The 18,485-nt window shown below is 35.4% G+C and overlaps 1 protein-coding gene across 1 annotated transcript in view; it reads left to right on the top strand.

The window, feature by feature from the left end:
• Positions 1 to 5,044: 5,044 nt before the first annotated feature.
• LOC103723881 (ADP-ribosylation factor GTPase-activating protein AGD3) overlaps positions 5,045 to 18,485 on the top strand; it is a 35,776-nt gene continuing 22,335 nt past the window's right edge. The window contains exons 1-10 of the mRNA XM_017846814.5: positions 5,045 to 5,650; positions 9,234 to 9,310; positions 12,211 to 12,311; positions 12,716 to 12,786; positions 13,654 to 13,716; positions 13,812 to 13,856; positions 15,781 to 15,846; positions 15,986 to 16,033; positions 16,150 to 16,245; positions 16,331 to 16,372. Of these exons, the coding sequence (XP_017702303.1) occupies positions 5,606 to 5,650; positions 9,234 to 9,310; positions 12,211 to 12,311; positions 12,716 to 12,786; positions 13,654 to 13,716; positions 13,812 to 13,856; positions 15,781 to 15,846; positions 15,986 to 16,033; positions 16,150 to 16,245; positions 16,331 to 16,372 (654 nt within the window). The 5' untranslated portion in view covers positions 5,045 to 5,605. The remainder of the gene's footprint in view (positions 5,651 to 9,233; positions 9,311 to 12,210; positions 12,312 to 12,715; positions 12,787 to 13,653; positions 13,717 to 13,811; positions 13,857 to 15,780; positions 15,847 to 15,985; positions 16,034 to 16,149; positions 16,246 to 16,330; positions 16,373 to 18,485) is intronic.

Raw genomic sequence — 18,485 nt, 5'->3', positions numbered from 1 at the left:
ATGGTTCTACATGATATCGTAGCAAAGTTGGAGTATGGTCGAGGGGTTTGCAAGTTTGGTTAGATTTATCTGAAGAGCAACTTTCAAACCGGCGACTTGATTGTTAGTAGTTTTGAAGGTTATTTGACGTGGTTCTTGAGTTTCCAATAATTTATTATATGTGTGTGCAAATGTGTGGACTCTATTATAATTCAATATTTGGATCATAATGGTTGATTTCACCAATATTAATATAGCTACTTTTTCTACCACTATATATCTCCATAAGTAAAATTATATCTCTTATCCAATTTGGAGGTTTTGGATTAAAGTTTATTTGATGGGACAAAATTTGTGGGACATCTTAGAAGCGTCAGAGATGATGCCAACAAATATTTTTACCAATGAGGCTGTAAGAAGAAAGTGAAATTTGGAATCTAAGAATGTGATGGAAATTATCCAAGTTATGATAGATAGAGCAAATTATCTCTATATGCAAAATACAAAGGAGCTGAAGAAAGCATAGGATTTTCTAATGGCTATCTACTCAAAATTTAGCAAAGTGTGGCATCAAAGTGTTTTAAAGTAAAAGTTGCTTGAATAATGGGTTTTGGTTCCAGACTTTTCTGAAAATTCAAAAGAAGAGCAAAATTAGTTTAAAGATGGAGATTTGAAGAAAGGAAAAACTTGATTAATTAGAAATTGGATCATATTCAAAAAACTTAAAGTATGGCAAAGTTGATCAGCCAAAAATCAACCAAGTCTAGATGAAAATCTAGTGTGAGAGAAGCCCAATTAGATGAATACTATATTAAGTTCAAAAAAGATTGAGATTGGAGAATCAGTTGATTTCGAAATTGCTCGTGAAGAATCAAAGGATGCTACAGTTGATCCAATTATATAGATCCGTAATAAGGAGTCAAATCATATAGAAAAGTCTTATACTAGTGCTATCTTATTCAAGATATGGATGTTTCATTTGGCGATTTAGTCGGTTATGAAAGAAAAAACCTGGCTAAGTTTGAGGTAGCTTCGAAGATCAAGCAGCAAGAATATATGTTTGGTGTGGATAACTCATATTGTGCCTTCGTGTTCAACAATGCTTTTGGTGTGCTAGTTAATTTGGAAACTACTCTAGAGATCGAATAATTAGAAGACTGTGCATCAAGATTTAATTTCATGTGTAGAAGCTAGTAGTGTGCAGATATATAAAGCTACTCAACTAAAGGCATGTGAATGTGGCCAAAATTTTCTTATTGACTTTTTATTTGCAAGTAATGGCTGGTGTTTATAGTGATTGCAACTAGCAATATGATATTTGTTGGGATAAGATAGATGCTTAATAGAATCTAAGCATAGTGATCATGGATTTGATATTGAGAGAATGTGTTGGAGGATATCAGGGACATCAACACATGCATTGAAAAGGATGAACTAATAAAAAAGTTATTATTCGAGCCAACAAAAAAGTTGCATTGTTTGATTGTTGATTTGATAAGTCATTGCATATTGCTTTTACTATAGTAATAACGGTAATAGCTATTGTGGAGTTTCATGATATTGGCGGATTCAACATTATCAATATAGACTTTAAAATGAGAAGGAGTGTTGAGATTTATTGCCAAGTTCTAATTTTATTTTTGTTTAGCTGATCATTAATTTCAATAACTTTAGGATTTAGGCTCATGTTAAATTAAGTTGAAACTTAGACTCAATATACAAGAGTTTGCCTTTTTAAGTTAAGTTAGTGAAAGTGAGAGATGATGATGTTTTTATCTTGTAGTGAGAGAGAGTGTGTGGTTTTATAAAAATAAATTCTTTTTATAAGGTGAAACATCTTGAAAAGTGAAAGTCAAACTCATTATTTTGGTCTTTAATTTGTTTTTAAAAATATATCTTTTTAACTTCATTTTTTTTTTATATTATTGCTACCTGATTTAATTGGTATTTATTTTAGATTCTAGGCCAACATGCTTAATCTATGTGGAGTATAACATCGTTCTGCCAATAATTTTTAAAATAATATTAATTTTGAAAGAAACGTACCAATTTAATTAAACAAGAAGTGAAAAATTTTACATAGTAACTACTATTTCTCCTATGCTAACATTCATTATTTAAATATACATTCTTATAAAAACTAAATTTATGTCAACTATAATGTTATTATGATTATGACCCCTAATTGGCTATCAGTAGAACGTAAATGCTTGGCGCTACGTACAATAATGGAGTTACCAACCCCATAGATGTAATTAATATTTGTATAGCCAACGGTGCATCTAAATGTACCAAACAGCACCCTCTACCATGAGGTCCACCGTTCAGGACCACTCGATCAACGTGCCGCCAAAAGAAATTTGGGACGGTGGGATAAAGCTGAAAGGAGGAACGATGCTGTCACATGGGAGGGCTACAAAATACATAGCAATAAAATTAATCTAACTCTTTGGGGTCCATCTATTGGACGGTCCTGATCTCTCGATTTTGAATGAGACACCACTCCGCGACGGTGGGTCCCGCCGTCCTAAAAGAAGGGGGAAGCCCGAAAAGCGAAAGCAAAACAAAACTGGGGCGGATTGAATGATTTCCTCCCGGTGGCTGGTCGACCGTGCACTGCACCCAAACTGGCACTCATGACGTAACCATGCCGTGGGACCCAGGTATCAGTGTGGAGTGCAATTATGGTGTGATTTCGTGCAATAGGTGCGGGGGGGCATCGGTTCCCTTTTAGAATTTGCTCGGCTCATGCTCATTCCGCCTTCCATACTGTCAGGTCGGGCGGGGTGCCTTTCGTAATTAAACATAAATTATTATAGTCTTCACATCTTAATTATAGTGAGGATCCGATCACCAGTGCCGGTAAATCTACTCTCCTGTTTTTGACAAAGGGAAATATCAATATTTTTAAAACTAACAAAGGGAAATATCTTATTTATTAAATTATCTACCATAAAAAAAATCCTTTTTTTAAAAAATTAACAAAGGGAAATGTCTAATTGGAAAACTTGTACCAGTGAATTCTAAGATAGAATTTCTATATCAATAACAGCCCTAGTTTTACACTAATTTTATATACCCAATTTGTAGAGCGTATGATGCATGCAAAAAAAAAAATATTATATCGTTGAATTTCTCCAACGAAAAATGCAGATGCATTTGGAGCCCTTCATGTCAAGATTTTTTTCTCCTCTAACTTTTTTCTTAGAGAAGTTAAAATTTTGAAATATATTTGCATTTTATGCAAAAGAAGTGAGAGTCGTTTTACACGATGTTCAAAAAAATATTTATATTTTTCAACCATTGTCTTGTAAAATAGGATTATTTTTAAAAGTTTTAAGCTTCTATAAATTGAAAGGGTTTCATCAATTTTTTTAGAAAGAAAAAGTTATAGTTTTAGGTAAAATGGTGACCCTCTATAGTTACAGATATTTGTAGATAATCATTATAATCCATATATATTGGATATCTAACCGTCAATGTTTCTTTTTCTTCTCCCCTTTTAACTTTTATGTACATATACTAAGTAGCTAATATACTTACAAATTGGCTAGCTAGAGATAATGCATTGCTGTGCTTGTATTTGAGTTTTCATTTTTCTTCAAAAATGTTGGTTCCACCATGACAAATTTTGGAGGCTATTTTATTTTGACAAGAGTATTATATATATATATATATATATTTGTGACTAAGTAACATGGTTTGTTGAAATATTGACATGCAAATCTCTATTTGCTATGATAATTGATCAATGGAAAGTACAAGATTTTCACAAGAGAAATCTCAAAGTATATTCTATATGATTTGCATACAATTGTTCAGAATTCTAGCAATCTCCATATAAGCAAAGAATATGTATAGAATCTGATTTTTTATATAAATTAGCACTTGGATGATGCATTCAACTTATGCAGAACTATATCTTTTATTCATACATAATAAAATTTGAGGTAAACATACATGAAATATCAATTAGAAACTATCAAGAACTTTTAACGTATCGTTACCTTTAGTCATGAAGAATAATTCCTATAGTATGACGTAAATTACTCTTCATAGCTTGTATATAAATGTTTGGATTATGTCCACATGCATTAGCACATGAACTGCATATAAAAGAAAGCATAAAATATCTATAATCATCTCCTAAACCTATTGTCTCTAAGTTAATAATAGAACATTTTCACATTGAACCAATGCATCTCTCTTCTCTCTTTTAAATAGAGGTTGAGAAGGACATATTTAGAAAGGTTGAAAGTATTTATAATTGTGTGAAGATTAGAGATCGAGGATTTGGTTATTCGATCTAATTTAATTTTTATAACAATAAATATAATTAGTTAGAATATAGTTTAATCAAGAATCTATAATTAGAATACATACTTTACTATATTACTATATAAACATGATAAGACCTTGATATATTTATTCAATATAAACATGAGATTGGGCATTTTCTTATCCACACATGTTGACCATCTATTCGTAGCAACTCATAAATCCAAATTTTCAATAAATTGATAGCATGGCACATCCGATGCCCATGCTATTGGAATAAACTCACTCTCTAATAGAGGCTGAAAATGGAGTCATATTTCTGATTTGCTAGGATAATAAATTAAAATTTATTTTAGAAATTTAAAATAGACATATATAAATGAGGGATTCACAAATAGAGTTATTAGGAGAGCTTTATTCTGATAGTAGAATAGAGAAATCTCAAATAATTAATTTTTTATACCAAACAATATTTTTGTATTTATCTAATAATATGATAACAAGAATATTTTTATAAAAATAAAAAAATGATACCTTTTACATATTTCTGAAACCATGCCTAAATTCCTAACTAGTTGATGTTAGAAAAAATAGAGATAGAAAAACAAAGAGCTGGCAGGGTGAGCTGTCCACTGTTTCGTGAACTTACTCACCCAGCGGTGACCGTCTTCTATCTACGCAAATAATTAGCAACGAAAAACGTCGGTAGGTTAAAAAAAACAAAAAAAATGTCGGTCAAGACACCGCCGAACCCCGCCGTTTTAAGACCAAAATTCCCTCTATATCCGGTCAATAAAAAATAAATCCCTCAGAAAAAAAAATCCCTTTGTTTTCCCTTTTTCTCTCTCCTCCTTTTTCGCTTCCTCTCCTTTTTCTCTCCCTCTCTGAGCTTTCTCCCCAATTTAGTTCATTGGATTCCCCAAATCTCTTCGATCAGAGCCGCTTCTTCTACTTAATCCCCTCATTTCGTCGTGTTTTTCCTCTATTTTCCGTGATTTCTTTGGATTTATAGGGTTTCGGGAGCTTGGAGCTGAAGAGCTCGCGTCCTGGACGTGGAGAGATCTAAAATCGGAGGAAATACTGGTGGGATTCGCCGGGCGAAGCTTCTCGTGATGATCGGGGTCGAGAAATTGGAGTGGATTTGTATCCACGGCGGATCTGGATCCGGCGGAGCGGGATTGATGCGGTGGGAGCTCGGTTTTTCTGGGTTCTGTGTTTCTCTGATGGATCGGATGGGTCTTTGATCGTCCGGGGGTGGATTGGAGGTCGGGTTGGGCGAGCTGGGGATTGGAGCGTGGGCGTTGATGAGGATTTGGTGCGGGGAGGTGGAAAAGCTTGCGGCTTCACCATGTATTTCACCAAGCTCGATGATTCTCCCATGTTTCGGAAACAGGTGAGATGCTCTGAACTGAGAATGGCTCGATAGTTCCCTGTTTTTGAGGCATTTAAATGCATGCATTTTTTTCTTTATTTCTTTCCTTTTTTTCCTCTCTTCCGATGGAGATGTTAAAGGCGACCCGATGTACCCCTTTGGGAACATCGGGTCGCCTTTATTCTTGCAATAAAATTACATTCATCAGCAAGCTGCAACATCTCGGCCATAGGATTTTTCTCAGTAGTATACGACAGACATATTGTTTCAGAAAGGTGGTATTTTGAAATCGAACACATTTATGCATGCACACACGCACATTGATCAAAGTGTAGTTTGTTTGTTTAATTGATTGGGAGGTTTCGATGACATTGTGAAGACATAAGTATTCAAATCATTGCGTCATGTACTTAGAGAAGGAAGTTGCTTGGTGTCACAGCCAATTGTTGAAACACTTTTTTTTTGACACAAATATCCTTTTCTGAAGACCCTCGGTGTCAGATTTAGCTCCCGTAGCAATGAGATCCTTGGGCCTCTCCTGCCATATGCTCATCCAGTCTCCTTTTGAGAAGGCAAAAAGCTCAATCGAAATCCAAGTTTGATGGATCCATTTTTTCATTTTAAATGAATGATGGTGGGTTTTTAGGACTCCATACATAAACAGGCATGATATGCCAATTTCTTCACCATCAATGACCAATCTTTTGCAGAGAATATTCACCAAATACATTCTCATGTCACATGAGAATAGCATGATGTGAGAGGGCCCCCCTCTGGGGGCTTGGCTCAGAGAGAGAGAGAGAGAGAGAGAGAGTGGCAGACGGCTGGATGAGGTCACGATACCCCCTCACCCGCTAACACACGAGGGGAGAAGGGAGCACTTGCCAACACACACACACACACAAAGGGTAGAAGGGAGAGAGAGAGAGAGAGAAAGAGAGAGGTGGTTGAAGGAGGCAACTATGGGAGAAGGGAGAGATATAGGGAGAGAGTGAAAGAGAGAGGGAGAGAGAGGTGGTGGAAGGAGGCAAGCGAGAGGGGGAGAGGGTGTGCAAGAGGTGCTAGAGGCTGTGGAGTGGGTGGCTGGGGTCATGTGGTAGGGGTAAAAAGGGCACGACGAGAGGCAGTGGAGGTGGGTAGGGTGTTGTGTGGTTGGGATCGGGAGAAATAGGGGTGCTTCTGCTATTTTAACAGGGTGGCCACTGTTTATCCAAGAGAATGTGGGTACCGCCTTACTAGCAGGCCCTAGCATGGGCTGGGCTTGGGCCATGGGTCTAGGTATTACATCCTTCCCCCCTTAATGAAATTTCGTCCTTGAAGTATGATTCTTGGATTCTCAAACAATTGAGGATACTTTTGCCTCATATCATCTTCCAACTTCCAAGTAGCCTCCCATACAAAATGATGATTCTATTTCACTTTAACATATGGAATAACACACCACTTTAATCTCTGTTCCTTTTGATCTACAATTTGCATAGGGTACTCTTCATGTGTCGGACCCTTTCTGAGTTTCAAGGATTCATATTCCACAACATGGTTGGGATCCGGTACATGCTTCCTTAACATAGATACATGAAAAATATTATGTACACCAGCAAGTGTAGGTGGCAAGGCAATTCTATAGGCCACGTCACCAATCCTTTATAGTATTTCAAGTGGATCCACATAATAGTTGTTTTTTTTTGTTTCCTTTTGCATCGTACATCAATCCCTTTGATTTGAATCCAGAGTTGTCTCATCCCCTGTTTCTTTCATTGACTTGTCCCTTGCTTAGGATTATTTGTGGTTCTGACCGACAAAATTGGAAGTTCTGATTCTCTATTTGTGTTGGGATTCTTGTACTTTTTTATCTTATGGACAAAATACACTGTTACTGCAACAAGTTTTTTTTAATTTTTTGTGGTATCTAACAAGATAGAGATGTGCATTATTCATCTGAAACCAGGTTGAGCCTCACTAACATATGTTTTCCTTTTGGGAATATATTGCTACATTACCCAGCCCTCCTCTCGGATGGAGCAATACCTATGAAATAAGAACTTACAAAAGTTCCGATCCCGGATAAACTCCCAGAAGCAGCAATTGTATGCTTGACTTAGGAGATTGATAGATCTAGGATGTGTTCAACTATTATTTTGATGAAAGGGTAAATTCTATTAAGACAGTGTGGAGGTGTTTTTTTTTTTTTTTGTGCTGCTGTTTTATAAAGACTTGTAGAAAGTATATCAATAAAAGGGCAGCTGTGGGCGGCTAGTTTTTGCTGAAACGATTAAGAAAGAGGACAATTGTAACATAACCCTAGACGAAAGTCCAACCATTGATCCTAAAAGTGACTGGAATTTCAGAAATTCAACCTGACCACAATTCTGATTGAGTCGCTTTTGGAATGGCTGGAAGTATGAGAGGGAAGAGTGGGATGTTTGTGTGTGAGAGAGAGATTGAGTGGTTTATTGTAGGTGCTATGGAGATGGTCAAGCTTGTTCTCTTGTTCCAAGGTTTTAGATACCAAGGTTTCATTCTTGATGAAACACGGGCAAAGGCCTGGTGGAATCAAACCATACTGACAGCATCAACATGAGTATGCCATGTCTGGAGAAGAGAATACCAGATTTCTATACAGTAGCACTCTGATGTTGCAGAAGTGGAGAGTAAAGGAATTTGGTGAGGTGAGGAGACCAAATGGAGAGATCGAAATGGGCAGAAATAAGAGAAGGCAGCTTCAAACAAGATGTAAAATGGTAACTGGTGTTGCTTAAAAATAGCACTTTTTGGCAACTTTTAGTGCAAACAAGCACTTGCAAAAGAAATGTGTTTGGTAACATTATATGAAAAGTTAAGGTCCCTGTAAAATATTATTAAATTTTTGGCTCATGTTTTAGTTGTGTTAGCTAGTCTGGTCCCTCAACCTGAACTTAGATAAATGGCTTTGGTGCAGTTTTCCAGTTGTAACTCAGTCATCTGCATTATGTGTTTGCGAACACTGCAAAAACATCTAGATTGGTTGGGGCAGTTCAACTTATCAGCATGTGTTGTATACTTGTATGTCTATTATACCGGGAATTGAATATAGTAAGCTTACAAAGATTCCAGATGGCACCATCTTCTTGATTCTCTTAATTTCGATATGCTGCTACATTTCATGCCCCTCTTTGTACTCTATTTTTGTACTATGATATATCTTATAGGTCTGATGGAGATATTTTCCGCTGCACCTTTGTCAGTGAGAATTTTCCATTTTGTCATGAAAGAGTTGAAAAAGGGAAATGCTATGTAGTGCAGTAAATTTGTGTTCCATATTATAACTCAGTGAGTAGGGGATAACTTCCTTTGATCTCATTTGGAAGATCATGGAAATTAACTGACAGAAATAAATCAGATAGGGGGGAGAATGGCAAATTTTTGCAGTTATGTACTTCTTGTGTTGGTGAATTGCTAAGTGATATGGATGACCAAAAAGCGTTATGGTTGTAAAAAGTAATTGAATAGAACAATGAATCATTTTGCTTTTGTATCCTTGATTTTGCGAAGTTTGCTCATGTCTCACTGAGTTTTATTCCTTCAGCATCATATTGACAGCTGGCTTGTATTTCATGATAAACAGATTCAATCGCTTGAAGAAAGTGCCGAATCATTAAGGGAGAGGTGCCTAAGGTTTTATAAAGGCTGTCGCAAGTATACGTATGTCAAGATCTATGTTTCTTTCGAACTACCTTTTGAACTATACTTGTCTATTGGAATTTCATTTGCATGATAAAGTAGGCATATACATTGAGAAAATTATGCAATCATTTTGGTTTTGAGTATTATGACATAAACATCTAAGTATCACACATTATCATTATGTTTCTTGTGAAATTTTGGAAAGTTTGTCTCTTTGGATGAGTACACAAGAAATGTCCATCATCAGAATAGAGATCATTTGTTGTTCATAATTGGTCTCTTTAGTTAGAATCTTAGAATAATTTAAATATAATTACATCTTTCAAGGTTCACCATCTCGATATTAGACCCCGTATCGGTGCTACTAGCATAGTGTCGGTATGGTACGGTACGAAATTTTTTTGGTATACCGAGAGTTGATACACCACCTGTACTGGGTATCGGTACCGAATTGGTATGGTACAGTATGGTGTACCTTGCTTTCTTTTAATATATTTTATTATAATTTTTTTACTTGTGATTAGATAGGTGATATGCGCACAAAATGTATGTTGTGTAGGTACTATAAGGTACTACCACACATTGTTCTACAAGTGTAAATAATTCTTTCCATGATATGCTTATTAAATTAAGAAATATATGCTTAAAAAATTCTTAGAGCTTATATATCTATCCTAGGGAAATTGTAGCCACTTGCAATACATCATTTAGTTTTTTTGAAAGTATTGGTGTTTCCAATGTGACCGTCCCATAATAATTACCATCGTCTTCTATGATAATGTGACTGATATACACCATTTGTGTAACTGCTAATCATTGATTGTTTGGTTATCATTAACAACAATGTTCTTATCAACTCCAACATCATTCCCGCCAAGGTCCGCAATACTAGAATAGGGTACCGTATTGATATTTTACTGGTTCAGTACGATATAGGTGGTATGGTACAGTAAACAGGCTTGCACACCTTTTTTTTGCTTGGTTTGGACTGGTTTTGCTCATATACCAAATAGCCTAGGGACCATTCTGGTTCCACACCGGTATTGTGCGGTTTGTGCCAGTACAAATGGTTCAGGATGTTTCTGTGGACGTTGATCCCCACAATCACATGATCTTTGACATTATCGATGCCATTGGTGATAACATCATGGATGTTTGTCAACCTTGATTGTCTCATATATGTCTTTGCAAACTTCTAGCTAGGCTTCCACTTGTCGTAAAATAGCTTAGTTAATAAAGTGAAAAGGGAAGTGGATATGCCCTATCCTTTTGTAGATGCTTTTCCATATTTTTAGTTAATACTTTTTAATTAAGTGGTCGAATAGGATCCCTATACAAACATAGAGACATAGAGATCCCTATATTATAACCTTATATTAGATCATTAATCAGCTATATTCATCCCAATATCTAATCAAATCCACAAAGATACGGATCTTCATACATGTGTAAACATATTCAGAAGCTCACTCCAGCTAGGACTCTAAAGCACTTCATGATCGCAAAAACAATCTTCCTGTACTATTTGGTTCTTCTGTCCATCAATCAGCTTCCAAGATGGAAAATGTGTTTCTATTGTAACAAAGCTCATTATCATAATTAATAATTTCACAAATCTAACCAGATCTCAGAATTTTAATCAGCCTTATTTTTTAATTTCATAAGAAAAGGAATTCATGTCCGCACATCTCTATCATTTTGAATGACATTAATATTGTAACTTTCCAAATCTATCGTAGGGATACCACAAACTTTGCTAGTTCTGTCACAAACAAGATGACAGTTACAATTTCTACTTCCTAGAGGATCCAAAACAAATATCACAAAAGAATTCAAGGGTCACCCTATGAATAGGGTTCTTGTACCTCATTCCAAACGCAGCAATTAAATGATATTGTGCCACATTGCCTCAAGCATGAGTCTGGATTTTCCTGTCCTATTCCTCTCATTGTACATCTCCATCAAGGTGCATGCTGCACCATGTTCCACCCTTCCTAATCTCAAAATAAGAATAGGTTCCGAAAAATTGACTAGGATCATGCTAAAATTTACTGGGATAAGAAATTACTTGGGAGAGACTTTGATTCCATTCCATAAGGAACAAGTTTGGTTTTAGCACTCTTTGATGACAATGAACTATGATCTCTTGCTATATAACATGTAGACCATTAACAAACTACATACGTGCTTATCTCAATTGTCTGTGCCGTTGGATAAAATTTGTCTAGAATCTCTAGATGGCATGGTTGATTCAAATTTTGTCCCATTACCACTCTGCTATTTGAATGGAAGTTTGTAGTTTCAGGCCTGTGATTGTTTTGAAACTCCTTTTGCACAAAACTTGTTTGCTGCTTATAAAGATCGTAGTTATTTTCATACATAAAGTTTATTATCTTAGTTTAAATTTGGAGCTTGAGGGTGAGGCTTGGTGCAACGGTATGGTTGCTCTATTGTGACCAGGGTGTCACGGCTCTGAAACACATAAATGGCCTCTCCGCACATGGGGGTAAGGCTGTATACATTTGACCCTCGTTACCCCACAATGACAGGAGCCTCGTGTACTAGGCCGTCCCATTTTTCTTTTAATTTGGATTTTGTAATAAACTTTACGATTTGCCCTTCCCCCACTTTTATCATATTGTTTATTTTGAATTGTTTGTCCAATGAAAAAGCTTTTGCATTTGGTGGAGTGAGGTACTAGCATGAACATTTGTGATCGGCTACTTATCTCTTTTGTGGTACAGTCTTCAGTAGTGATTTGATTTTTTCGAAACTTGTTCATTTTTACTAGCAATTTTGTAAAGTATACATGATGAGCAGGCAATGTCTACTCTCTTTCTCTTTCGGTATGTGTGTGTGTTTGAGTGCGTGCATGAGTGTGCATAGTGACACTTACGATGTGTTTGCTTGACTTCCAGAGAAGGACTTGGTGAGGCATATGATGGGGATATAGCTTTTGCAAGCTCTCTTGAAACATTTGGAGGAGGGCACAATGACCCCATTAGTGTCGCTTTTGGAGGTTAGTCCTGTGTTGACATTTTCATGTAATACTAATTACATTTTTTGGTTATTCCAGTGTGTTACTTTTCTGTATGGCTTTTCCTTTGCAGTGTTTGGTAATACCATATCATTTTAGTCCATTGCTATCAAGAAAAGCAATGATTATGTCACTCTGTGTGATAAAAGCTTGCTTGAGCAAAACATGGGTTAGAGTATTCAACTATTCATATGGTAGAATTCTGTGTAGTTTGTGTGTGTGTGTGTGTGTGTTTGTGTTTCTCCTCTCTTTTTTGTCCTTTCTTATGACTTTTTACCTGCCAAATGTTTCTAGATCTAGATAGGTGTTACTGCAATTATTTAGAAAGCATAGGAATATCGTATTGCTTGATTTACTTGCTTACTGGTTTTCTGTTTCTTATGCAGGACCTGTTATGACCAAATTTACAATTGCGTTGAGAGAAATAGGAACATACAAAGAAGTTCTACGTTCTCAGGTAAAGTGCCTAAGTTATATGATTCAAGATGTGTCTGTTTGTGTGAAAATAAAGTTCACCTTTATTACTTTCTTCTTGCTCAAGTAACTATCCATATATCAGAGGCTTGATAAATCTTCATACAAATGTGCCCAAAAGATGGGAGTTTTTTTTAATGTTTTTATTTTGCTCCATGATGCCCAATATTGTATCAGTTATTGGTATTATTAGAGTTACGCTCTAACTATCTTAGAAGTATGAATTCTGTTTGCCTTTTTTAAGGTTATTATGTTATGCTAGAGACTGTACCATATTAAAAATGTGAGATTACTTCAGATAAGGCAAGCTCTTGATAATCACAAGTGGAAAATGAGTTCTACCTGAATCTGTGTCAAATTATTAGAAAGGAGTCAGATATTGCACTAACTAGATAAAAATATTTGCCAATTTTAGATTTAAATGTGTTATGGCAATTTATATTGCCTCTTGCTGTCTTTACAGTATCACAGTTCAACTTGTTAGTTTAAGTAATGAGGAAGGATTTGAAGTAGCTTGGTTTCATGCTGGATATGACGTTAGAGCTGAATGGTGAAATAAATCTAGATGGCTATTTATGGATAGATTTCATATGTTTCTCAATTAGATTACCGGTTCATCATGATGCGCTAGTACATGCATAGCTGCTTCCTCTGCTTCATTTCATCTTCTGGTCAGCCAATTTGTCATCCGTTGCCACCTCAAGCTAGCATATATGATATTCACCATGTAGAGTCCTGCTTCTTCTTCTTCTTCTTCTTCTTCTTTTGAATCATATAATCTGATTATATTTTGTATTATGGTTTTCTTTGCTTCTTCCAGTGCTAAATTTTTTGATATTTCCTTGTACAGGTTGAGCACATGCTGAATGACAGATTGCTGCAATTTGTAGATATGGATCTGCATGATGTCAAGGTTTGTTTATTATCTATTGTTTCCTGGAAGCTTTGGCATTGTTATTACTTTGAGCAACTTTAACTCTACATTGTATACTTCTCATCTTGTGGCAGGATGCTCGTAAGCATTTTGACAAGGCTAGCCTTCTCTATGACCAGGTCAGTTGGTGGGATTGTTACTTTATATCTTAATCATTTCTTGACAAAGTATTTTTTTTTTGTGTGAGATGGCTATGTAAATTTATTGTGAAAGTGTGAAAAGAAAGTAAATTGGTCGGTCATGGTCTGTACCTATGTTACCTCGTATGTTGGTTCACTTGGTATGTTTTGGGGTTTGAAATTCAAAATTTGCTGCCAAGAGATGAACCAAATATGATAGATATTGGATTAGAAAATATATTTTATAAATATCAAAAGTATAATATTTTTGATAAAAACAATTGGTTGTTGGAACTGACATTATTATAAAATTTGAGTGAGAAAAAAGAACCCGTTGATCAATTAAAAAATGACAAGTAATGTGTGAAAATTATTGAAATCTGTACATCACTGACTTTTATATAAGACTGCATGTTTTGTTTCCAAATAACTTCTCTTCTGGGAGATTTTAGGGAGCACTAACTTCAACTTTGCCAGGTTCCCTGTTTTGACCCCTCAATTCCTCATCTTCCAGCAGCACAAATTTTCCTACTATTGTGGATTCCTATTGTCAGCAGTCTCCTTTCCTGTCGTAGAATCCCATTCACAACGGCCTTCTTATACCTTATCCATCAGAGAAGCTGAAGAAGTATAGATTTATCATCATCTTCTATCTCCCGAGTTATATCGAATCTTATTGTGAACTGGTTCGAGACATACCAATTCACAAAATGACTGTATAACTTGCAATTTAGGTAACCATGTTCTATACATCTATGCAGACATGGCTGTTGGTTTAGTTGCATCCGGGTGATGTGTTCTTAAGCCTACCGACTTCCTTGTCCTTTGTATTTAGTCATTGTTGCTTTGTTGCTAAATGAACTTGAGATTTGACCTCTAAAAAAATTGGCTAATTGATGATGATTTATGTTATCATTATACTTTAAGTGGGGCTAGTGGATGGAAGCATAGAAGTATTTCAGCTTAATATATGATCTTCAGCAACCAGCTTATGTGTGTACTTTTGTTTCAATAATTGGATGCTATCTTTCTATTAATCGACGGGTAGGCCTTGGCACAACAGTAAGGTTGCTTCATTATTACCTGGGTGTCGTGTTCGAAACACGGTTGAAACATGGAAACAGCCACTCTGCCTGTGGGAGTCCGAGTGCATATGTCTGACCCTCCTTAGATCCTGCAGTGGCTGGAAACTCATGCATTGGGTATTCTTTATATTAGTCTGACCAAAAAATGCATGTGGCTGACTTGCAAAAGACATAACTTAGGGCTACCATATCATCCTTTTTTTTTCTCTTTTAATAATTTGACTATTTTAATAACCAGGTTAACAGTCATTAAAGATGATGAAGACTTGCTCGCCTTAACTTAGAAAAGTTGAGGAATTAAAATGTTAATTAGACATTGTTTAATAACTTAAAATGTTAACCAGACGTTTTTTTTTACTTTAAAAAAATACAAGACTATTTAAAGATGAGTAGTTCATGGCATCTTATCAAGATTACAGATATTCAGGATTCCTGTTTGTTCTGAGCAGCAGAATTTTCTTCCAGTCAGTTTAAGTTATGCAATTCCTGTGAAATTCAAAATACTAAAAAGACTTGGATCTCTTTCAAGCAAAATATCAGATTGAATTAGCCTACATTGGTGGCTGATTGCAACAACTCTCCATGTTAGTACTCTTATGCTGGAATGAATAGAAAATATTGATTGCAAATTTGCAATACTGGTGGATCTATTTGAGATTGCTCAGCCATTCTGAGTTACTTTCATTATTACTATAATTGATTTTCAAGGAAGTTCAAGATAACTTCTTTTCGTGATGAATACCACTAGATTTTGAAGGTTTTATTGATTGTGGAATATATTATTTATATTTTATTATGATTCTGACATGACTGTTTCTGGTGTTTAATTTGTGTGACAGGCTCGTGAGAAGTATCTATCACTGAAGAAAGGCACAAAAGCTGACATCGCAACTATCTTAGAAGATGTAATTACCATATACTTTCTGTCTTAAAGTGTTTTTCATATAATGATAGAGTAATTTATCCTGAGTTCTGCATCATTTCCCTTGTGAATATTCTTTTTTTTAATTAAGGATTTTTTTTCAAATTATGGACATAATCCAGGAGCTCCATAGTGCAAGATCATCATTTGAGCAAGCTCGTTTTAGTCTGGTACTAACATCTCCTTATCTAACTAATTCTCATCCACACAAGGTGTCTGCACCTCCACGTGTATATATAATGTTTCATATTGTTTATGTTATGATGGATTTCTCATGAATATCCAGGTTACTGCTCTTTCAAACATTGAGGCAAAGAAGAGATTTGAGTTTTTAGAGGCTGTTAGTGGAGCAATGGATGCTCATCTTCGTTATTTCAAACAAGTAACTTTTGTGGTTGCATTTATCAGGTATTTGTTGCTCCGTTGTGCTGCAGTGATTTATAACCTTTTATGGCCATTTTGTGCAGGGATATGAGCTACTGCATCAGATGGAACCATATATCCATCAGGTTCATTTTTAGCATATGCCTTTTGAATCTTTGCTAGTTAAGCTTCTTATAGTTGGAGATTTTGGCTATATTTATAATCATGCAATGTTGGCCTGATGCTTGTAATGATTTATATCTTTTGACTGAGAAACTTCCCAAAGTGCATGTAGAGATTCCTCATGATAACAGGCACAAGTTTGGCATTCAGGAACCATTCGGCTAGATGTAATAATTTGAAATTTGGAAAAATTCTAGAAAATCCCTCGAAAATTGGAAAGAGTTTGGATAACAAAGAATTAGAAAAAATAGTAAATTAAAGAATATATGGGCTTTCTGAAATATTTATAGATTTATCTACTTTAAAATAAGTATAGAGATGCAAAAGTAACAAATGATAGCAAAAAAACACTGCTAGAACAATATATGGTAACATTAATTTGTAATACATAAAAATTTCTTAAATTAGTGATGAATAATTTGTGAATAAATATTAAAATTCGTGGATGATTCGAGAATAACTAAGTTTTGGGCCATTTCATTTTTGAAAAATAATTCAGAGGATAATTCGGTTAAGAGAAAAGCTGATAGTATTTTGAGAATTTTTCAGTGATTCGGAGAATATTATGACTATGCATGATCAACATTTCTTGTTGTAAGTTTCTCAAAATTACCATTGCGGCTGTTAGTTATCTCATTCAACTTGTATCCAATACTAATTTGTACCTTGTGATTGAGACCAAGGTTTGAGAACTATGCTTTATGTATGATGCAGGATGAAATTGAAATGCCCACCTTCCACATATGAAAAAAAATGGTTATGTGATGCATCTGCTGTGGTTTGTTTTTTTGAATGGCATAACTCCAATCTGTTGTTCATGCTTGCAATCACTGCAGGAGTGGCTTGCTTAATATATGGTTCTACCCGCTTTCCTTGAACATGTTATACGACATGAATGAAATTTCAGAAAAAAGTAGCTTATTATTGGCTTTCTTGTTAAAACTGTGGGAAGGAAGAATAGGCACTGTCGCTTATATTGACTAGGCTGGTCTTTATATGTGTCTTAATTGTCCTTATATATCCATAAATTTTGTCATTATGGAAAAAAGATAGAGATGTTTTTTAAAACCTAGTAGCCCAGTGCAAGAGCATGAAAGGTTGCTTTGAAAAGGGGAGAAAAGGGAAAAACATGTATTTGTGTTGAATAACATTAAATTTCATATACAGCTGGTTTAATAATTTTGAGATTTTGTCATTATGGAAAAAGATAGAGAAGTTTGTTAAAACCTAGTAGCCCAGTGCAAGAGCATGAAAGGTTGCTTTGAAAAGGGGAAAAAAAGGGAAAAGCATGTATTTGTATTGAATAACATTAAATTTCATATACAGCTGGCTTAATAATTTTGAGACTGTAAGTGCCAAAGTTGGACTGGGATTCTCTGATGGTCTGGGCAACTTAAGTAGAGGACTCTAGCTTCTACGTATCTGACTTTTGAACTGGATTGAAGATACATATACATAGTTCTAATGAAAATATCTAGAATTTATTAATGGTTTCTTTCATCCTTTTGGTTGCATAAGTAGTGTATAGATTTTAGAACGGAAATCAAATCTGGAACAAAATTTCATAAAGAATTTGATGACCCTGGAAACAAAATAAACAACTAGCACCAATTTAATACCACATGCATGTTACTTCTAAGGGAATGGGTAAGTTTTTATAATTCTTTTGTTGAATATTTTTAGAATTCAAGGTTTTAAATCCTGGTCTCTGACCCTCATCAGTTGGGGACTGGTTCAGGATGGTTGCATATCAGTAAGTCACTTGACACTTTTTTTTCCCTTTTCTTTCTGTTATTTGTTGTTGTTAATGTTTGTTTAGAATGTTTTAAAGTTTGTTTGTCATAACTAAGAATTAGGATAAGTATTCGAGCCAATGATTAGGCATATGGTGCCAGTGTTTACACCAATTTGCTATTGGGTTCATGATCTGAGCTCTCTCCCCTTCTTTGTTTTCTCCCTTCTACTTCTGTGTATCGTTTTTAGAGGATGTACTGGTACAATGCCTAACCTTGGATCTCTGGCCCAGGAGCTGAGGCCCACTGTGACTCGATATCGCTAGGTCAGAAAAGCTATAAC

Source organism: Phoenix dactylifera, chromosome 12 (genome assembly GCF_051530095.1).
Source record: "Phoenix dactylifera cultivar Ajwa chromosome 12, Ajwa_hap1_PhDact_Kaust_v1.1, whole genome shotgun sequence".
Classification (NCBI taxonomy): domain Eukaryota; kingdom Viridiplantae; phylum Streptophyta; class Magnoliopsida; order Arecales; family Arecaceae; genus Phoenix; species Phoenix dactylifera.
Note: the sequence above shows the minus strand (reverse complement) of the source record. Positions and strands in the feature narration are given on the sequence as shown.